Source organism: Saccoglossus kowalevskii, chromosome 11, assembly GCF_978046115.1.
Source record: "Saccoglossus kowalevskii chromosome 11, keSacKowa6.1, whole genome shotgun sequence".
NCBI classification, from domain to species: Eukaryota; Metazoa; Hemichordata; class Enteropneusta; family Harrimaniidae; genus Saccoglossus; species Saccoglossus kowalevskii.
This window is the reverse complement of record NC_140651.1, coordinates 35,623,896-35,643,860: the sequence shown is the minus strand read 5'-3', so window position 1 is coordinate 35,643,860 and position 19,965 is coordinate 35,623,896. Positions and strand designations below refer to the sequence as shown.

The following is a 19,965-nucleotide window of genomic DNA, read 5'->3' as shown; positions in this document are numbered from 1 at the left end:
TATGTTGCAATAAGCATATTGCATTGAGTAGGGCAGTGGGACAATTCTCTATTTAGTTTAAATTATATACGATTGAATTTATAATTTGTAGTTTTGAGAGGGGTAGTTTAGTATAAATGTTTGATAATTAAAATGATTATCTTGGCTACCTTTGAATGTACTATATATTGTACTAGAAACTCACAATGGACCGTAGTATATTTGAATAACATGGTGCCCATTATATAATTATAAATCAATGTATAACTCAAAATATAAAGGTACATGTATAACTGATGTTGCCATGAATCTCCACTAAACTTTGTGACTTTATTACTAATTGTATCTAACCAATAATTGTAACAAGTCATTTAAGGTAGAGATGCAGGTTCGTGGGCACTTGGGAGTGAATTTTTTTTTGCTTTTTATTGTCCAGATAGTCTTGGCTAGACTGTAAAAATTTTGTAGAATTGTGAATAGTGAAACACTCAAAAAACGATTTTAAAATATAGATAACAGGTGTAAACATTCTTTTTTTGAATGCTGAGCAATATTTAGCAAGGCTGTACATAATAATCAAAAAGAACCATGATAGAAAAAAAAGTTATGACGGGATCTCCATATTACTATATTTAACTTTTTACAAAACGATAATAGATTTTATTTATGACCATTAGCTAACTTCTTACTGAGTGAATTGTTATGCAAATTATCAATTATCTCAGTTTCTTTTTAGTGCACATCCCAGAACTTTAAAAATATTAGCTCCTAGACACTTTGACAAATGATTGACAATGTGCTTATCTTCAAAACGCCGTTGGGGCATTTGTTTTGGTTGAACAGTGTTACAACAATCGTACACACAACTAGCCTGAGTGTTAATTTATGCATAAACTTGAAGTAGTGAAATTTGAGTTGCTTCCCTGCAAAATTGACTACTGGTAGACAGTTTTCTAGACAGCACTTTCTTCATAGTAAACAGATGTACCCATAAACCAATTTTGACAGGAAACAGAAGCTAGTTTAAAAACAGATTTTTTTAAAAATCACATTTGACCAAAAAAGCACATTTTTGTGCATATTTCAAACTACAGTGTCCATACAAATAAAATACTAACAAATCTTTAAAATTCATACAATAAGCTTTCCGAAAATATAGTTTTGTGGACAAGGGAGGTCATCTTGGTTTCCTAATTAACGAATTAAAATACCTGTCAGGTAAACTGCATCTCTACCTTAACACGAAACTATTACTACATATATTCGAACTATGTAAATAATTGCTTGTTATATCAATTATTACACGATGGTTATGTATATTCAGTTTATGTTAACTAATGCTTGTGTAAAAAAATAAAACGCTATATTAGACACTTCGCTATGCATTGTGCTCACAAAATATAAAATAATATTGTGTACGAAAAAACGTGCTCCTGGAATTTTATCTATGAAGAACTCTATTCTCAAAACAAATTTCCAACACTGCTTGTAGAGAACTCTCTCCCGGCAGTGTGCTTGTAGAAGTCCCCCCCCCTGCCACAGAACTCACACTGGACAGTGGGTTCTTTCACTGCTAGTATGGGGTAGACAAGACAATATTACAATATTACTGGAAATGAAATACACATACACAAAAATATCGAGTTAAAGCTTCTGGCTTTAATACCTCTCAAAATAATTACAAAAGCAATGAAAAAAGTCACTAAAATTGCTTAGGGAAGTGTGCATTGGCGATAACTCAGTTCCAGGATGTATTAATGGACGACAGTCAATGGCTTCTGCAACACAACAACGAAGTAATACAGGAGTCTTGCTCGCAGAGGATCGCTGGTATTCTGGAGAGCACTGCTGAAAGCAGGATATCGCAGAGCAGTTCATACAATTCTCATAGAATGATGGTTGTAGCCTGTATCACTTGTCAAACAATATTGTAGCAGAACACACAGGAAAACAAGTTGAAATGATCGACTACAAAGTGTCCTGAGTCTGTCCAATTTATAGTCATGATTCAGTGTCACCACCTGGGTTTCCCACATAAGCCAATCAGAATGTGATCTTGCTAGCAGCTGTGTCACGTAGGCAACTCAGTAGATCAAAAACGTTCTTTGTTATTCAAATAAGAGCACACCTGGTAGAACCCACTGTCCTTCCTGAGTTGAAAACAAGTTTGACCTGTCAATCGCCTTTCTGACAGTATCACAATGCAGTTTCTTCCCATGATTCCATGCACACTTCCATTTGCAAGGTTTGAGGTAATATGACAAAAACATGAAATAAAGGATGCTGACGGTGTACAGAGAACTCCCTCACAGCAATGTGTGTACAGAGAACGCCCTCACAGCAATGTGTGTACAGAGAACGCCCTCACAGCAATGTGTGTACAGAGAACGCCCTCACAGCAATGTGTGTACAGAGAACGCCCTCACAGCAATGTGTATACAGAGAACTCCCTCACAGCAATGTGTATACAGAGAACTTGCGCACAGCAATGTGTGTACAGAGAACTCCCTCACAGCAATGTGTGTACAGAGAACTCCCTCACAGCAATGTGTGTACAGAGAACTCCCTCACAGCAATGTGTATACTGAGAACTCCCTCACAGCAATGTGTATACAGAGAACTCGCGCACAGCAATGTGTGTACAGAGAACTCGCGCACAGCAATGTGTGTACAGAGAACTCGCGCACAGCAATGTGTGTACAGAGAACTCGCGCACAGCAATGTGTGTACAGAGAACTCGCGCACAGCAATGTGTGTACAGAGAACTCGCGCACAGCAATGTGTGTACAGAGAACTCCCTCACAGCAATGTGTGAACAGAGAATGTCCTCACAGCAATGTGCGTACAGAGAACTCCCTCGCAGCAATGTGTGAACAGAGAATGTCCTCACAGCAATGTGCGTACAGAGAACTCCCTCGCAGCAATGTGTGTACAGAGAAGTCCCTCGCAGCGATGTGTGTACAGAGAAATCCCTCGCAGCGATGTGTGTACAGAGAACTCCCTCACAACAATGTGTATACAGAGAACTCCCTCACAGCAATGTGTGTACAGAGAACTCCCTCACAGCAATGTGTGTACAGAGAATGTCCTCACAGCAATGTGTGTACAGAGAACGCCCTCACAGCAATGTGTATACAGAGAACTCCCTCACAGCAATGTGTATACAGAGAATGTCCTCACAGCAATGTGTGAACAGAGAATGTCCTCACAGCAATGTGTGAACAGAGAATGTTCTCACAGCAATGTGTGAACAGAGAACTCCCTAACAGCAATGTGTATACAGAGAATGTCCTCACAGCAATGTGTGAACAGAGAATGTCCTCACAGCAATGTGTGAACAGAGAATGTCCTCACAGCAATGTGTGAACAGAGAACTCCCTCACAGCAATGTGTGAACAGAGAACTCCCTCACAGCAATGTGTGAACAGAGAACTCCCTCACAGCAATGTGTGAACAGAGAACTCCCTCACAGCAATGTGTATACAGAGAACGTCCTCACAGCAATGTGTGAACAGAGAATGTCCTCGCAGCAATGTGTGTACAGAGAACGCCCTCACAGCAATGTGTGTACAGAGAACGCCCTCACAGCAATGTGTGTACAGAGAACGCCCTCACAGCAATGTGTGTACAGAGAACGCCCTCACAGCAATGTGTATACAGAGAACTCCCTCACAGCAATGTGTATCCAGAGAACTTGCACACAGCAATGTGTATACAGAGAACTCCCTCACAGCAATGTGTGTACAGAGAACTCCCTCACAGCAATGTGTGTACAGAGAACTCCCTCACAGCAATGTGTATACAGAGAACTCGTGCACAGCAATGTGTGTACAGAAAACTCGCGCACAGCAATGTGTGTACAGAGAACTCGCGCACAGCAATGTGTGAACAGAGAATGTCCTCACAGCAATGTGCGTACAGAGAACGCCCTCACAGCAATGTGTATACAGAGAATGTCCTCACAGCAATGTGTGAACAGAGAATGTCCTCACAGCAATGTGTGAACAGAGAATGTCCTCACAGCAATGTGTGAACAGAGAACTCCCTAACAGCAATGTGTATACAGAGAATGCCCTCACAGCAATGTGTGAACAGAGAATGTCCTCACAGCAATGTGTGTACAGAGAACTCCCTCACAGCAATGTGTGTACAGAGAACTCCCTCACAGCAATGTGTATACAGAGAACTCGCGCACAGCAATGTGTGTACAGAAAACTCGCGCACAGCAATGTGTGTACAGAGAACTCGCGCACAGCAATGTGTGTACAGAGAACTCCCTCACAGCAATGTGTGAACAGAGAATGTCCTCACAGCAATGTGCGTACAGAGAACGCCCTCACAGCAATGTGTATACAGAGAATGTCCTCACAGCAATGTGTGAACAGAGAATGTCCTCACAGCAATGTGTGAACAGAGAATGTCCTCACAGCAATGTGTGAACAGAGAATGTCCTCACAGCAATGTGTGAACAGAGAACTCCCTCACAGCAATGTGTGAACAGAGAACTCCCTCGCAGCAATGTGTTTACAGAGAACTCCCTCACAGCATTGTGTTTACAGAGAACTCCCTCACAGCAATGTGTATACAGAGAATGTCCTCACAGCGATGTGTTTACAGAGAACACCCTTACAGCGATGTGTGTATAGAGAACTACCTCGCAGCAATGTGTGTACATAGAACTCCCTCACAGCATTGTGTTTACAGAGAACTCCCTCACAGCAATGTGTATACAGAGAACTCCCTCGCAGCAATGTGTTTACAGAGAACTCCCTCACAGCAATGTGTATACAGAGAATGTCCTCACAGCAATGTGTGAACAGAGAATGTCCTCACAGCAATGTGTGAACAGAGAATGTCCTCACAGCATTGTGTTTACAGAGAACTCCCTCACAGCAATGTGTATACAGAGAACTCCCTCGCAGCAATGTGTTTACAGAGAACTCCCTCACAGCAATGTGTATACAGAGAATGTCCTCACAGCAATGTGTGAACAGAGAATGTCCTCACAGCAATGTGTGAACAGAGAATGTCCTCACAGCAATGTGTGAACAGAGAACTCCCTCACAGCAATGTGTGAACAGAGAACTCCCTCGCAGCAATGTGTTTACAGAGAACTCCCTCACAGCATTGTGTTTACAGAGAACTCCCTCACAGCAATGTGTATACAGAGAATGTCCTCACAGCGATGTGTTTACAGAGAACACCCTTACAGCGATGTGTGTATAGAGAACTACCTCGCAGCAATGTGTGTACATAGAACTCCCTCACAGCATTGTGTTTACAGAGAACTCCCTCACAGCAATGTGTATACAGAGAACTCCCTCGCAGCAATGTGTTTACAGAGAACTCCCTCACAGCAATGTGTATACAGAGAACTCCCTCGCAGCAATGTGTGAACAGAGAACTCCCTCGCAGCAATGTGTTTACAGAGAACTCCCTCACAGCATTGTGTTTACAGAGAACTCCCTCACAGCAATGTGTATACAGAGAATGTCCTCACAGCGATGTGTTTACAGAGAACACCCTTACAGCGATGTGTGTATAGAGAACTACCTCGCAGCAATGTGTTTACAGAGAACTCCCTCACAGCATTGTGTTTACAGAGAACTCCCTCACAGCAATGTGTATACAGAGAATGTCCTCACAGCGATGTGTTTACAGAGAACGCCCTCACAGTGATGTGTGTACAGACAGCTCCCTTACAGCAATGTGTACAGAGAACGCCCTCACAGCAATGTGTGTACAGAGAAATCCCTCACAGCGATGTGTGTACAGAGAACTCTCTCGCAGTGATAGGTGTACATAGAACGCCCTCACAGCGATGTGTGTACGTCGAACGCCCTCACAGTGATGTGTGTACGTCGAACGCCCTCGTAGCGATGTGTGTATGTCGAACGCCCTCACAGCGATGTCTCGTAGCGATGTGTGTATGTCGAACGCCCTCACAGCGATGTGTATACAGAGAACTCCCTCACAGCAATGTGTATACAGAGAACTCCCTCACAGCAATGTGTATACAGAGAACTCCCTCACAGCAATGTGTATACAGAGAACTCCCTCACAGCAATGTGTACAGAGAACGCCCTCACAGCAATGTGTGTACAGAGAACTCTCTCGTAGTGATAGGTGTACATAGAACGCCCTCAGAGCGATGTGTGTACGTCGAACGCCCTCACAGCGATGTGTGTATGTCGAACGCCCTCACAGCGATGTGTATACAGAGAACTCCCTCACAGCAATGTGTATACAGAGAACTACCTCACAGCAATGTGTATACAGAGAACTCCCTCACAGCAATGTGTATACAGAGAACTCCCTCACAGCAATGTGTTTACAAAGAACGCCCTCACAGCGATGCGTGTACATAGAACGCCCTCACAGCGATGTGTGTACATAGAACGCCCTCACAGTGATGTGTGTACATAGAACGCCCTCACAGTGATGTGTGTACATAGAACGCCCTCACAGTGATGTGTGTACATAGAACGCCCTCACAGTGATGTGTGTACATAGAACGCCCTCACAGCGATGTGTGTACATAGAACGCCCTCACAGCGATGTGTGTACATAGAACGCCCTCACAGCGATGTGTGAATACAGAGAACTCCCTCACAGCAATGTGTATACCGAGAACGCCCTCACAGCGATGTGTGTTTAGAGAACTCTCTCGCAGTGATGTGTGTACGTAGAACGCACTCACAGCGATGTGTATACAGAGAACATCCTCACTGCAATGTGTACAGAGAACATCCTCACAGCAATGTGTTTACAGAGAAATCTCTCACAGCGATGTGTGTACATAGAACGCACTCACAGCGATGTGTGTACAGAGAACGCCCTCCCAGCAAAGTGCTTGTATTCAAACTTCTTATATGGTGTGACGCATTTTGTGTAATTTGATATTTATAGACGTGTGTATTTTTTTGTATGCCAAAAGACGCTCACGAGAGGGCGTTAATAATGATCGAATTTACTGGAGCTTAAGGAGTCTTTGTCCACTATAAATGTAGGTCACAGGTCAATTTCAATTAGTCGTCTGTTATCACAGAGTCTGGACACATGGCTAATCACCGACACCTTGCCACGTGGAGGCACGCAGTTGCTTCGTTACGAGTTCTCAAAGACAGATTGTTTCACGTCAAGCCGAATTGAAGACAATGTACAGTTTCACTATGTCATTACACGGACGTTTGTAAGAACTGCATCCTCTCTCTCTCTCAGCAAGATTTACAAGAACTCGCTGCCGTCCAGCCATCACGTCGCAATTGTTCGAGCCGAAGCCAGCCGAAGATTAGGCCACGCGTTGTTTGCGTCGAAAAGATTGACTTTTGAAACTAGGTATTTTAGTGTCCATATCATTTTATGACTTCAGGCGACTGTAAATGTATTTTCCTTGCGTTGTCTAATTGTGTGTGTTTTACCACACTGTTATTGTATTAGGCTGAATTTGTGAATTTATTGTTCATTTGAATTAATGTATTTTGATACCTCGTGAGCGCACTATATTTATTTACACGAATACAATAATAGAATTTGATAATATCCTGTGTTCGTGTCGTTTCTTGTTGCGATTCCCTTGTTTGGGTTTGGGTCAACGGAAAGATTCCAGTCTGTCCGTCATCCGACTTTAGACCCAAACTCGGCCGTAACAAATGGATTTGTAATTGCGGAAAATATCTTGTATGTATGTTGCATTAAGGTAAAGATGCAGGTTCGTGGGCACTTGGGAGCGAAATTTTTCTTTTTCTTTTTATTATCCAAAAAGTCTTGGCTATAGACCGTTGAAAATTTGTAGAATTGTGAATAGTGGAAAATACTCAAAAAACGATTTTAAAATATAGATAACAGGTACAAACATTATCTCTTTTGAATGCTTAGCAAGATTTAGCAAGGCTGTACATAAATAATAAAAAAAACATGGTGAACAAAAAAAATGACGGGATCTTCATATTATGCAATGTATTTAACTTTTTACAAAACGATAATACATTTAAATTTGAAACTGTAACGGACATTTTAATTATGAGCATTAGCAAATGCGTGAATTGTGATGCAAATTAGCAATTATCTCAGCTTCTTTTTAGTGCACATTCCAGAACTTTAAAAAAAATAGCTCTTAGATGCTTGGAAATTTTCACAAATAATTGAAAATGTGTTTATCTTTAAAACGCCGTCGGAGCATTGTTTTTAGTTGAATAGTGTTACAGCAATCGTACAGACAACTAGCCTGGGTGTTAATTTATGCATAAACTTGAAGTAGTGAAATTGGAGCTGCTGCCCTACAAAATTGACAACTGGTAGACAGTTTTCAAGACGGCACTTTCTTCATAGTAAACAGATGTACCCATACACCAATTTTGACAGGAAACAGAAGCATGGTTTAGAAGCTAATTTTAAAAAAAAATCACTTTTGACCAAAAAAGCACATTTTTGTGCATATTTCAAACTACAGTGTCCATACAACTAAAATACTAACAAATCTTTAAAATTCATACAACAAGCTTTCCGAAAATATAGTTTTGTGGACAAAGGAAGTCATCTTGGTTTCCTAATTAACTAATTTATATACCTGTCGGGTAAACTGCTTCTCTACCTTAACGCACAAATCACCTGGTTAGGTCATTTAGTAGATGGGCGATGTTTTGATGCAGCTCGTCGATTCAGGTTTGTGTGAAGCATTCTCACGAAATGCCAAAACGAACACACTACAGGACATGTAACTGTATTAATGTTGATTAAAAAATAGTTAAGTAATATTTTCTTTGCGTTTTGTTTTTTATTTCGTATTAATATATCCAGATGGATGGCTGAAGCATGTTTCTGTGTTTTGCATTTACATTGAAACTTCAAAAGATTTTGTAATTTGTCAATGATTTGTCTAATTTACTTTTCCTCTGAACATATCACAAAGTCACCTGTGAGAGCACTAATTTGCATATTAGTATATCGTGACATATTTATTGTTTTTGCATTTAAAGTGTTTTTCTCTTTTCCTCAAATCCAGTATGACACTGATTTTTAAGTAATGTGCAAGTTAGATGTTTGTACGGATGTAATGCATTGTTTTTTGATCATGTTAGCAGTGCCAACAATTCTAATCAAATTTATGCTTTATTTAATCATACTGTAAAAAACTTTATTTTAGCTGGAATTAATTTTCACTGATTTTTTCAATTGGAAGTCTTCTTTTCAATTTTGTTGTTGTATGTCGAACATGGCCGGCCAGAGTCAGTCACGTAAATTAATAGTTAAAACTAGTACACTCTTTGCAAATATGACATGGTTATTAATAGTTAAAACTGGTACACTCTTTGCAAATATGACACGCTTATTACTAGTTAAAACTAGTACACTCTTTTCAAATATGGCATGGTTATTAATAGTTAAAACTATTACTATCTTTGCAAATATGGCATGGTTATTAATAGTTAAAACTGGTACACTCTTTGCAAATATGGCATGGTTATTAATAGTTAAAACTAGTACACTCTTTTCAAATATGGCATGGTTATTAATAGTTAAAACTAGTACTCTCTTTGCAAATATGGTATGGTTATTAATAGTTAAAACTGGTACACTCTTTACAAATATGGCATGGTTATTAATAGTTAAAACTGGTACACTCTTTACAAATATGGCATGGTTATTAATAGTTAAAACTGGTACACTCTTTGCAAATATGGCATGGTTATTAATAGTTAAAACTGGTACACTCTTTGCAAATATGACATGGTTATTAATAGTTAAAACTAGTACACTCTTTTCAAATATGGCATGGTTATTAATAGTTAAAACTAGTACACTCTTTTCAAATATGGCATGGTTATTAATAGTTAAAACTAGTACTCTCTTTGCAAATATGGCATGGTTATTAATAGTTAAAACTGGTACACTCTTTACAAATATGGCATGGTTATTAATAGTTAAAACTGGTACACCCTTTACAAATATGGCATGGTTATTAATAGTTAAAACTGGTACTCTCTTTGCAAATATGGCATGGTTATTAATAGTTAAAACTGGTACACCCTTTACAAATATGGCATGGTTATTAATAGTTAAAACTGGTACACCCTTTACAAATATGGCATGGTTATTAATAGTTAAAACTGGTGCACTCTTTACAAATATGGCATGGTTATTAATAGTTAAAACTGGTACACTCTTTGCAAATATGACATGGTTATTAATAGTTAAAACTAGTACACTCTTTTCAAATATAGCATGGTTATTAATAGTTAAAACTAGTACTCTCTTTGCAAATATGGCGTGGTTATTAATAGTTAAAACTGGTACACTCTTTACAAATATGGCATGGTTATTAATAGTTAAAACTGGTACACCCTTTACAAATATGGCATGGTTATTAATAGTTAAAACTGGTACACTCTTTGCGAATATGGCATGGTTATTAATAGTTAAAACTGGTACACTCTTTGCAAATATGACATGGTTATTAATAGTTAAAACTAGTACTCTCTTTGCAAATATGGCGTGGTTATTAATAGTTAAAACTGGTACTCTCTTTGCAAATATGGCGTGGTTATTAATAGTTAAAACTGGTACACTCTTTACAAATATGGCATGGTTATTAATAGTTAAAACTAGTACACTCTTTGCAAATAGAAGTAGTCTATTTTATTGACATAAGCTACTAAACCTGGACGCACTCAAATTTACCTCGATTATGCTAATTAGACCAAATTCAGATTGAGTAATTTTCTCAATGCTATGGAAGCTAGAGATTGGTAATTTGACACCTATAACATACAGAAAGACAAACGTTGTATTTACAGTCCTAAGACATTAATAATAACAACGCGGGTTTTGTGTGCCGCTTTTGTAAAAAATAAAACGATTTAACAGCCTATATAAATATCGATACTGCAATAAAGGTACAATATAATGCACGCTTCTTGTTGTCATGAGTTGGCTAAACCACACAACTGTTACAGAATATCTGCATATAGTGTGCGCATAATTATCAGTTTCTTGTAACATAAAAACCAATTCGTGTATCGGATTCATCTTTAAATAATGACACCAGTTTATCGACTCGCTCTATAAGGCGATTAAATAGCATTGCTAGCTTTCAAGTATAAAGCCGCCAAAACGTACTTTCACACTTCACGTGACCTAGCACATAGAATAAGTTTGCCGACACAAAACCTACCCCCACCCCCATGTTGTTGTACATTTAACGTACATTTACCGTACAACACAAGTTAGTCATGGAAAATCAGCGACTTCCAATTGAAATCTACCTTGGCCTGGCGCCCAGAGTTTATAGTTATGCGGACATCTCCGGTGTGAATGTCAGTGCTTTGGTGTGCTGCTGCTGCTGCTGCTGCTGCTGCTGCTGCACGTCAATTGTGAAACTGTGAAAGAACTACTCTAATCTTCGCCATTAGATTCTTTTTTTACTCGTTTTAAAATACTATGGACCGCAAGTGAACAGCGATTACAGACGTATTCACTACCTATGAAGTCAGTTTAGTACGTACTTCGCTTTTAACTAGACTGAATCTGTCGAATACCACACTCAATATATTTGTGTAATTTTAGTAAGAATTGAGAACAATTTGCCGACTACGGACAGGCAGTCAATAGTTTTACTTCATATCAAGGTACCATCTACTCGTTGCCTACTACGGGACAGGCAGTCAATAGTTTTACTTCATATCAAGGTACCATCTACTCGTTGCCTACTACGGGACAGGCAGTCAATAGTTTTACTTCATATCAAGGTACCATCTACTCGTTGCCTACTACGGACAGGCAGTCAATAGTATTACTTCATATCAAGGTACCATCTACTCGTTGCCTACTACGGGACAGGCAGTCAATAGTTTTACTTCATATCAAGGTACCATCTACTCGTTGCCTACTACGGACAGGCAGTCAATAGTTTTACTTCATATCAAGGTACCATCTACTCGTTGCCTACTACGGACAGGCAGTCAATAGTTTTACTTCATATCAAGGTACCATCTACTCGTAATGCCCTTGATGCTAAAACTGAATCTTATTTCAAGTCTTTGAATTACTTAAATGGGCATTAATTTTACATAAATATGTTTGGGTACGTTCATTATCCCAATCCAAAACATTCATAAGTATTTCCTGTTTGGTAATTAACTAGTATCCGATCTGATTCAATATTTCAAGGATTCAGAACATGACTGAATCCCAAAACAAATGTACAGGTAAAGTTTGAATATGATCAGTGCATACATGCTAAAGATATAGCTCCGTAATAACATTCGTTATAACAAATCGAGTCGGCTGCTCCCACCCCTCTCCTCACGCTCTCTCTTCTCACGCTCTGTCCTCAGTCAGCTCTTCTCCCTTATACACCAATCTACTGCCTAACTCTTCAAGTTCAATAACAATATCCATGCTTGAAAAAGTGTAAATCAAGTCCCAGTATTATTAAATAAAGCAATTTAATGTCTACCTAGCAGTATAAGCTGGTCTGACAACACCGTGTTCTCTAGACCTGCGCAGTTATGAATCAGTCAATTTAGTCAGGGGATTACTGACAATAAAATCCGATAGTTGCATGTGGCTTCAGCCTCCTGACTAAGGATGGATGTTTCTGTAATATCGCATAGTAGTGTAATGTCTGTCATCATACAAATAGTAACATTTGTGAATGTGTAATTGTCTCGTATGGTCATAATTTATATTGAAACGCCACATGTTGTAAGGCAATCGAGGTAGAACTAATAAGTTGCTGTGCGTGTGTATTGGAAATCTATAACAATGGAGTTTTAGAGTAAATTTATAATAGTTTCAAATCAAAGTATATTCATCCCAGGACAGGTTTACAACACATGCTGTTTGTGAGTAAACGGCATAACGTATTCAAGAACCATGTACAAAACGATGACTCAAATGCTGTCAACCTTACATTTAAATATTAGCTACTATTACTTGATACTGAACAATGGTGAATGTACGAGTATTTTGTCACGTAACTCTATGTCAGAATTCTAACAGACGTGTATATGATTATACTAATGTATTTTGGTAGGATGGAATTATTGCACTGATTTGAAAGGCATTTATATTATATATAACTCGTGAGGCATCGGGATGTTACTAAGTTCTTGATAACTTCAATTGATTCCTTGAAAAAGACGATCTACAACTTACACTAGATTGTGTGTAATTTGTGATAATTAATTCACATCCAAGGTATATATTTATTTAGAGATATACTCGTCACAGATTGTTAGATTCTCTAATAAATGCACGATAATTATGAATATACTGCAAATGTAAAAGCTGCAAGACAAAGTAATGCGAGTGGACAACAATCAAGATATAATCGAAAAAAATATCCGAAGCAGACCTGACAAGAATGCCACATATGCTAAGGAGTCGTATGTTATCGTTATGTGACCCTTAATTGTACACGCCTATTTTAAACAAAGCGAAATAATGAGAAAAATATTCAGGATTAAGATATTGCTAGCGCAAGAAGTGCTGGAACCCGTTACCACCGGAAATGGGATTGGTTCGGTCCTCTCTTTTAGCCATATATAAGCTTCTGGGTTGACCTGTTCGACTCGTGGCCCGACCCTTTCCCGCGTGAAACGGTTGTATTCATTCAGCCAATCAATCTAAGAATGACGGATACGATGAAAAGGTTAAATGTTGAGTCATAACAACAACAAGATGTATGATATTCTACATTAATAAGATTTAAATATTGTGCACTAATTGTTTTTTTAAATTCGATCTAAAGATTTAGATGTAGCCAGTTCTAAAACAGATTTACAACTGTGATACAACTGATAAAATGGCGGGATTGACGCGTATATTATCTCATATTTGTATTTTCAGATATTGTACGAAACGAGTATTCGTGTATATATATCTCTTTATGCGCGTGTTCCACTGGGCACTTCGATATTAGGTGGTCCTTTACATACCTGTTGTCGAGTCATCATTTCATATTTTATCAATTTTGGTTCGTAAGGAACGAATGATACTTCTTCAAAAGTGTAATATTGTTTTCCATCAAAATTATTCTGGAAAAGAATGTATACATGAATACAATCGAGGATATTTAGGCAAAATGATGCGTTGTACGATTGTTTTCTCAATGTGATTATTCTCCTTCAGAAATATTGGGTAAGTGCAAGGCAATGTTACTGTGTATATATTCCATGGTGTGTTTCAATGTTGTATATGCATGTCGTATTTCTATCTGAGTGTGGTGTGAACGTATGTACGACGGTTACGAAACGTTTAGTTTCTGTGGAAAGCCTCCATCTCGTTTATGATGCAAGTTGCATACAAAACAGTTTGCTAACCCCTTAACCACACAAACTTTCTTAATTGCTAAATACTTTCCAGACGTCTACCCTCAACCGTCTCGAATACGGCCCATACAATGTAGCAATTCGCGAATGCGTTGACTTACCGGTGTTTCTGCTTCTGTTGTCATAAACACTGTTTCTATCCGAACACCATAGTCATGGTCTTCGTAGTAGCCCGGTTCTGGGTGTTAATGATTCGGTAATAATGAAAAGAAAAGCATGCAACAGAAACGTTGCTACGTAGTGCATATTTGAAATAAACAGAGAACAATATTTGTCGCAACAGATGACCATTGTCATCTTTGATTCAATGTCACTTTCAATTCATCGATTCTAGGTTATAATTCGATTTCTATGATATTGATTCGGCATTATTCTGTGTTAATTTGGCTACCCCGGTTATAACTGAGTGGTCTCCGACCCTGCGAACTGTGCATAATTATGGATTAGTTTCACATCAAATGCGTTTTAAATCGTTTAATTTATACGCGGCTAATAAATAAATACATTATTTGTAACTTAACGCTAACAATTTTTGTTCGACTGTTTAGGTTGCGCATTCAAGCTCAATTTATTTTAACATAAATCCAAACTTTGCCAGACTTTGTGACAGAGACCTACCATCAGAAAGAAAAACATTCTCTTCGAGTGCCAACATTCTACCAATACTGCACGGACCTGTATAACGTTATAGAAATGTTCACTTAACATTTAAATAGAGATACCTTACCGTCAGAAGTGAACATGCCAGGACTCAATGCAGCTTCACCCGCGCGATAACCGTAGGCAATTCGTTGAGGCCCTGAATTGTGAAATATGGAAATGTACATAATAAGAATGGCAATACATGTAATGGTAACTATGACAACGTACTGAACGACGGTGATTGATCTATTGATATAGATAATATATAATGACACAGTACACCAATGATAATGAGAAATGTGTGGATAACTCGGTAATGTAGTACATATTTGAATAAAACATGTATATTGATATGTACCTAACCATAAAATTGATGATCAGTTATGATCGTTGATGTATGTTAATTATTTATAACCCAACTGGTGCAAATTGATGGGATATGACACCAGAGAGTGATAAGGTAACATTTCAAACACAGGGGTTGTAAAGTACAGCAATGACAAATTTCCATTTCGAAATGCAGCTAGTAAGTGAAGTAATACAATACATAACATTCGTATATATCTTCATACAACTTGATTGAGGCAGTAAACAAAAAAAGAAAAGAAAATAAGATTGACAGTATTAGTTAAAGAAGCAATATAGGATACTGTGTGTTTGCTTATATAGCATTGTTTGAAAGAAAGCTTATCGACAGTAAAACAATCATTCAGTAACGAACAGAGTTTTATTCGTTTCACGAAATAATGCACTGAGAAATAATGGAACGCACTATTAATTCAAAATGCATACATATGTTGGATATTTATTATGACAAGTACTATATTGTGTACATAGAACATAAATATTAATAAGTTATCCGTATTCCTCGAGAGGAAAGTAAAGTACAAACTAAATATCCATACAGTATTACTCAAGCATCGCGACATGCTTGTGACGTAACCGTGTTATCTCATAATACATACCTTCATGGACATTAAGCATTGCACCAATACCGTGACCTGTTCCATGTTTATAGTTCCATCCGTTATTCCATAACTGTTGACGTGCATGTATGTCCACATCACGACCTGTAGAACAGATTATTATACATCGTGTCATATGGAAGCCAATTTTCATATTTGCGCAATTAGAGGTAGACATGTGTTTACCTGACATTTATCAATGTTTACGCAAGTAGCTTGTCGGGTAGGGGGCACGATGCACGTCAATGTTTACGCAAGTAGCTTGTCAAGGAGGGGGCACGATGCACGTCAATGTTTACACAAGCAGCTTGTCAGTTAGGGGGCACGATGCACGTCAATGTTTACACAAGCAGCTTGTCAGGTAGGGACACGATGCACGTCAATGTTTACGTAAGCAGCTGGTCAGGAAGAGACACGATGCACGTCAATGTTTACGCAAGTAGCTTGTCGGGGAGGGGACACGATGTCCGTCAATGTTTACGCAAGTAGCTTGTCAAGGAGGGGACACAATGCACGGCAATGTTTACACAAGTAGCTTGTCGTGGAGGGGACAGATGTACGTCAATGTTTACGCAAGTAGCTTGTCAAGGAGGGGCACGATGCACGTCAATGTTTAAGCAAGTAGCTTGTCGGGGAGGGGACACGATGCACGTCAACGTTTACGCAAGTCGCTTGCCAGAGAGGGGACACGATGCACATCAATGTTTAAGCAAGTAGCTTGTCTGGGAGCGGTCACGATGCACGTCAACGTTTAAGCAAGTTGCTTGTCAAGGAGGGACACGATGCACGTCAACGTTTACGCAATAGCTTGCCAGGGAGGGACACGATGCACGTCAATGTTTACGCTAGTAGCTTGTCAGAGAGGGTCACGATGCGCGTCAATGTTTAAGCAAGTTGCTTGTCAAGGAGGGACACGATGCACGTCAACGTTTACGCAATAGCTTGCCAGGGAGGGACACGATGCACGTCAATGTTTACGCTAGTAGCTTGTCAGAGAGGGACACGATGCAAGTCAATGTTTGAGCAAGTAGCTTGTCGGGGAAGGATACACGATGCACGTCAATGTTTAAGCAATTAGCTAGTCAGGGAGGCGGCACGATGCACGTCAATGTTTAAGCAAGTAGCTTGCCAGGGAGGGACACGATGCACGTCAATGTTTAAGCAATTACCTTGTCAGGGAGGGACACGATGCACGTCAATGTTTAAGCAAGTAGCTTGTCGGGGAGGGGACACGATGCACGTCAACGTTTACGCAAGTAGCTTGCAAGAGAGGGGAAACGATGTACGTCAATGTTTAAGCAAGTAGCTTGTCAGTGAGGGACACGATACACGTCAATGTTTAAGCACGTAGCTTGTCAGAGAGTGGGCACGATGCACGTCAATGTTTAAGCAACTAATTAGCTTGTCAGGGAGGGACACAATGTACGTCAATGTTTAAGCAAGTAGCTTGTCGGAGAGGGGACACGATGCACGTCATCGTTTACGCACGTCGCTTGCCAGAGAGGGGACACGATGTACGTCAATGTTTAAGCAAGTAGCTAGTCAGGGAGGGACACGATGCGCGTCAATGTTTAAGCAAGTTGCTTGTCAAGGAGGGACGCGATGCACGTCAATGTTTAAGCAATTAGCTTGTCAGGGAGGGACACGATGCACGTCAATGTTTAAGCTCAGACTAGTAATACAATTACTAGTCTGAGGTTTAAACAAGTAGCTTGTCGGGGAGGGGACACGATGCACGTCAACGTTTACGCAAGTCGCTTGCCAGAGAGCGGACACGATGCACATCAATGTTTAAGCAAGTAGCTAGTCAGGGAGGGACACGATGCGCGTCAATGTTTAAGCAAGTTGCTTGTCAAGGAGGGACGCGATGCACGTCAATGTTTAAGCAAGTAGCTTGTCGGAGAGGGGACACGATGTACGTCATCGTTTACGCACGTAGCTTGCCAGAGAGGGGACACGATGCGCGTCAATGTTTACGCAATAGCTTGCCGGGGAGGATACACGATGCACGTCAATTTTTAAGCAATTAGCTTGTCATGGAGGGACACGATGCACGTCAATGTTTAAGCAATTAGCTTGTCAGGGAGGGATACGATGCACGTCAATGTTTAAGCAATTAGCTTGTCAGGGAGGGACACAATGCACGTCAATATTTACGCACGTAGCTTGCCAGAAAGGGGACACGATGTACGTCAATGTTTAAGCAAGTAGCTAGTCAGGGAGGGACACGATGCGCGTCAATGTTTAAGCAAGTTGCTTGTCAAGGAGGGACGCGATGCACGTCAATGTTTAAGGAATTAGCTTGTCAGGGAGGGACACGATGCACGTCAATGTTTAAGCTCAGACTAGTAATACAATTACTAGTCTGAGGTTTAAGCAAGTATCTTGTCGGGGAGGGGACACGATGCACGTCAACGTTTACGCAAGTCGCTTGCCAGAGAGGGGAAACGATGCACATCAATGTTTAAGCAAGTAGCTAGTCAGGGAGGGACACGATGCGCGTCAATGTTTAAGCAAGTTGCTTGTCAAGGAGGGACGCGATGCACGTCAATGTTTAAGGAATTAGCTTGTCAGGGAGGGACACGATGCACGTCAATGTTTAAGCAAGTAGCTTGTCGGAGAGGGGACACGATGCACGTCATCGTTTACGCACGTAGCTTGCCAGAGAGGGGACACGATGTACGTCAATGTTTAAGCAAGTAGCTAGTCAGGGAGGGACACGATGCGCGTCAATGTTTAAGCAAGTTGCTTGTCGGGGAGGGGACACGATGCACGTCAATGTTTAAGTAAGTTGCTTGTCGGGGAGGGGACACGATGCGCGTCAATGTTTAAGCAAGTTGCTTGTCAAGGAGGGACGCGATGCACGTCAATGTTTAAGCAAGTAGCTTGTCGGAGAGGGGACACGATGTACGTCATCGTTTACGCACGTAGCTTGCCAGAGAGGGGACACGATGCGCGTCAATGTTTACGCAATAGCTTGCCGGGGAGGATACACGATGCACGTCAATGTTTAAGCAATTAGCTTGTCAGGGAGGGACACGATGCACGTCAATGTTTAAGCAATTAGCTTGTCAGGGAGGGAAACAATGCACGTCAATGTTTAAGCAAGTAGCTTGTCGGAGAGGGGACACGATGCACGTCAATATTTACGCACATAGCTTGCCAGAGAGGGGACACGATGTACGTCAATGTTTAAGCAAGTAGCTAGCCAGGGAGGGACACGATGCGCGTCAATGTTTAAGCAAGTTGCTTATCAAGGAGGGACGCGATGCACGTCAATGTTTAAGGAATTAGCTTGTCAGGGAGGGTCACGATGCACGTCAATGTTTAAGCTCAGACTAGTAATACAATTACTAGTCTGAGGTTTAAGCAAGTAGCTTGTCGGGGAGGGGACACGATGCACGTCAACGTTTACGCAAGTCGCTTGCCAGAGAGGGGAAACGATGCACATCAATGTTTAAGCAAGTAGCTAGTCAAGGAGGGACGCGATGCACGTCAATGTTTAAGGAATTAGCTTGTCAGGGAGGCGGCACGATGCACGTCAATGTTTAATCAATTAGCTTGTCAGGGAGGGACACAATGCACGTCAATGTTTAAGCAAGTAGCTTGTCGGAGAGGGGACACGATGCACGTCAATGTTTACGCACGTAGCTTGCCAGAGAGGGGACACGATGTACGTCAATGTTTAAGCAAGTTGCTTGTCAAGGAGGGACGCGATGCACGTCAATGTTTAAGCAAGTAGCAAGTCAAGGAGGGACACGATGCGCGTCAATGTTTAAGCAATTAGCTTGTCAGGGAGGGATACAATGCACGTCAATGTTTAAGCAAGTAGCTTGTCGGAGAGGGGACACGATGCACGTCAAAGTTTACGCACGTAGCTAGTCAGGGAGGGACACGATGCGCGTCAATGTTTAAGCAAGTTGCTTGTCAAGGAGGGACACGATGCACGTCAACGTTTAAGCAATTAGCTTGCCAGGGAGGGACACGATGCAGGTCAATGTTTAAGCAAGTAGCTTGTCGGGGAGGATACACGATGCATGTCAATC

General features: G+C 40.4%; 1 protein-coding gene across 1 annotated transcript in view; it reads right to left on the bottom strand.

Annotated features, from left to right (window-relative positions):
- Positions 1–13,167: 13,167 nt before the first annotated feature.
- LOC102808525 (xaa-Pro aminopeptidase 1-like) overlaps positions 13,168–19,965 on the bottom strand; it is a 66,882-nt gene continuing 60,084 nt past the window's right edge. The window contains exons 17-21 of the mRNA XM_085505537.1: positions 15,920–16,024; positions 15,040–15,111; positions 14,414–14,490; positions 13,920–14,018; positions 13,168–13,607 (exon numbers count right to left, since the gene is read on the bottom strand). Of these exons, the coding sequence (XP_085361663.1) occupies positions 13,404–13,607; positions 13,920–14,018; positions 14,414–14,490; positions 15,040–15,111; positions 15,920–16,024 (557 nt within the window). The 3' untranslated portion in view covers positions 13,168–13,403. The remainder of the gene's footprint in view (positions 13,608–13,919; positions 14,019–14,413; positions 14,491–15,039; positions 15,112–15,919; positions 16,025–19,965) is intronic.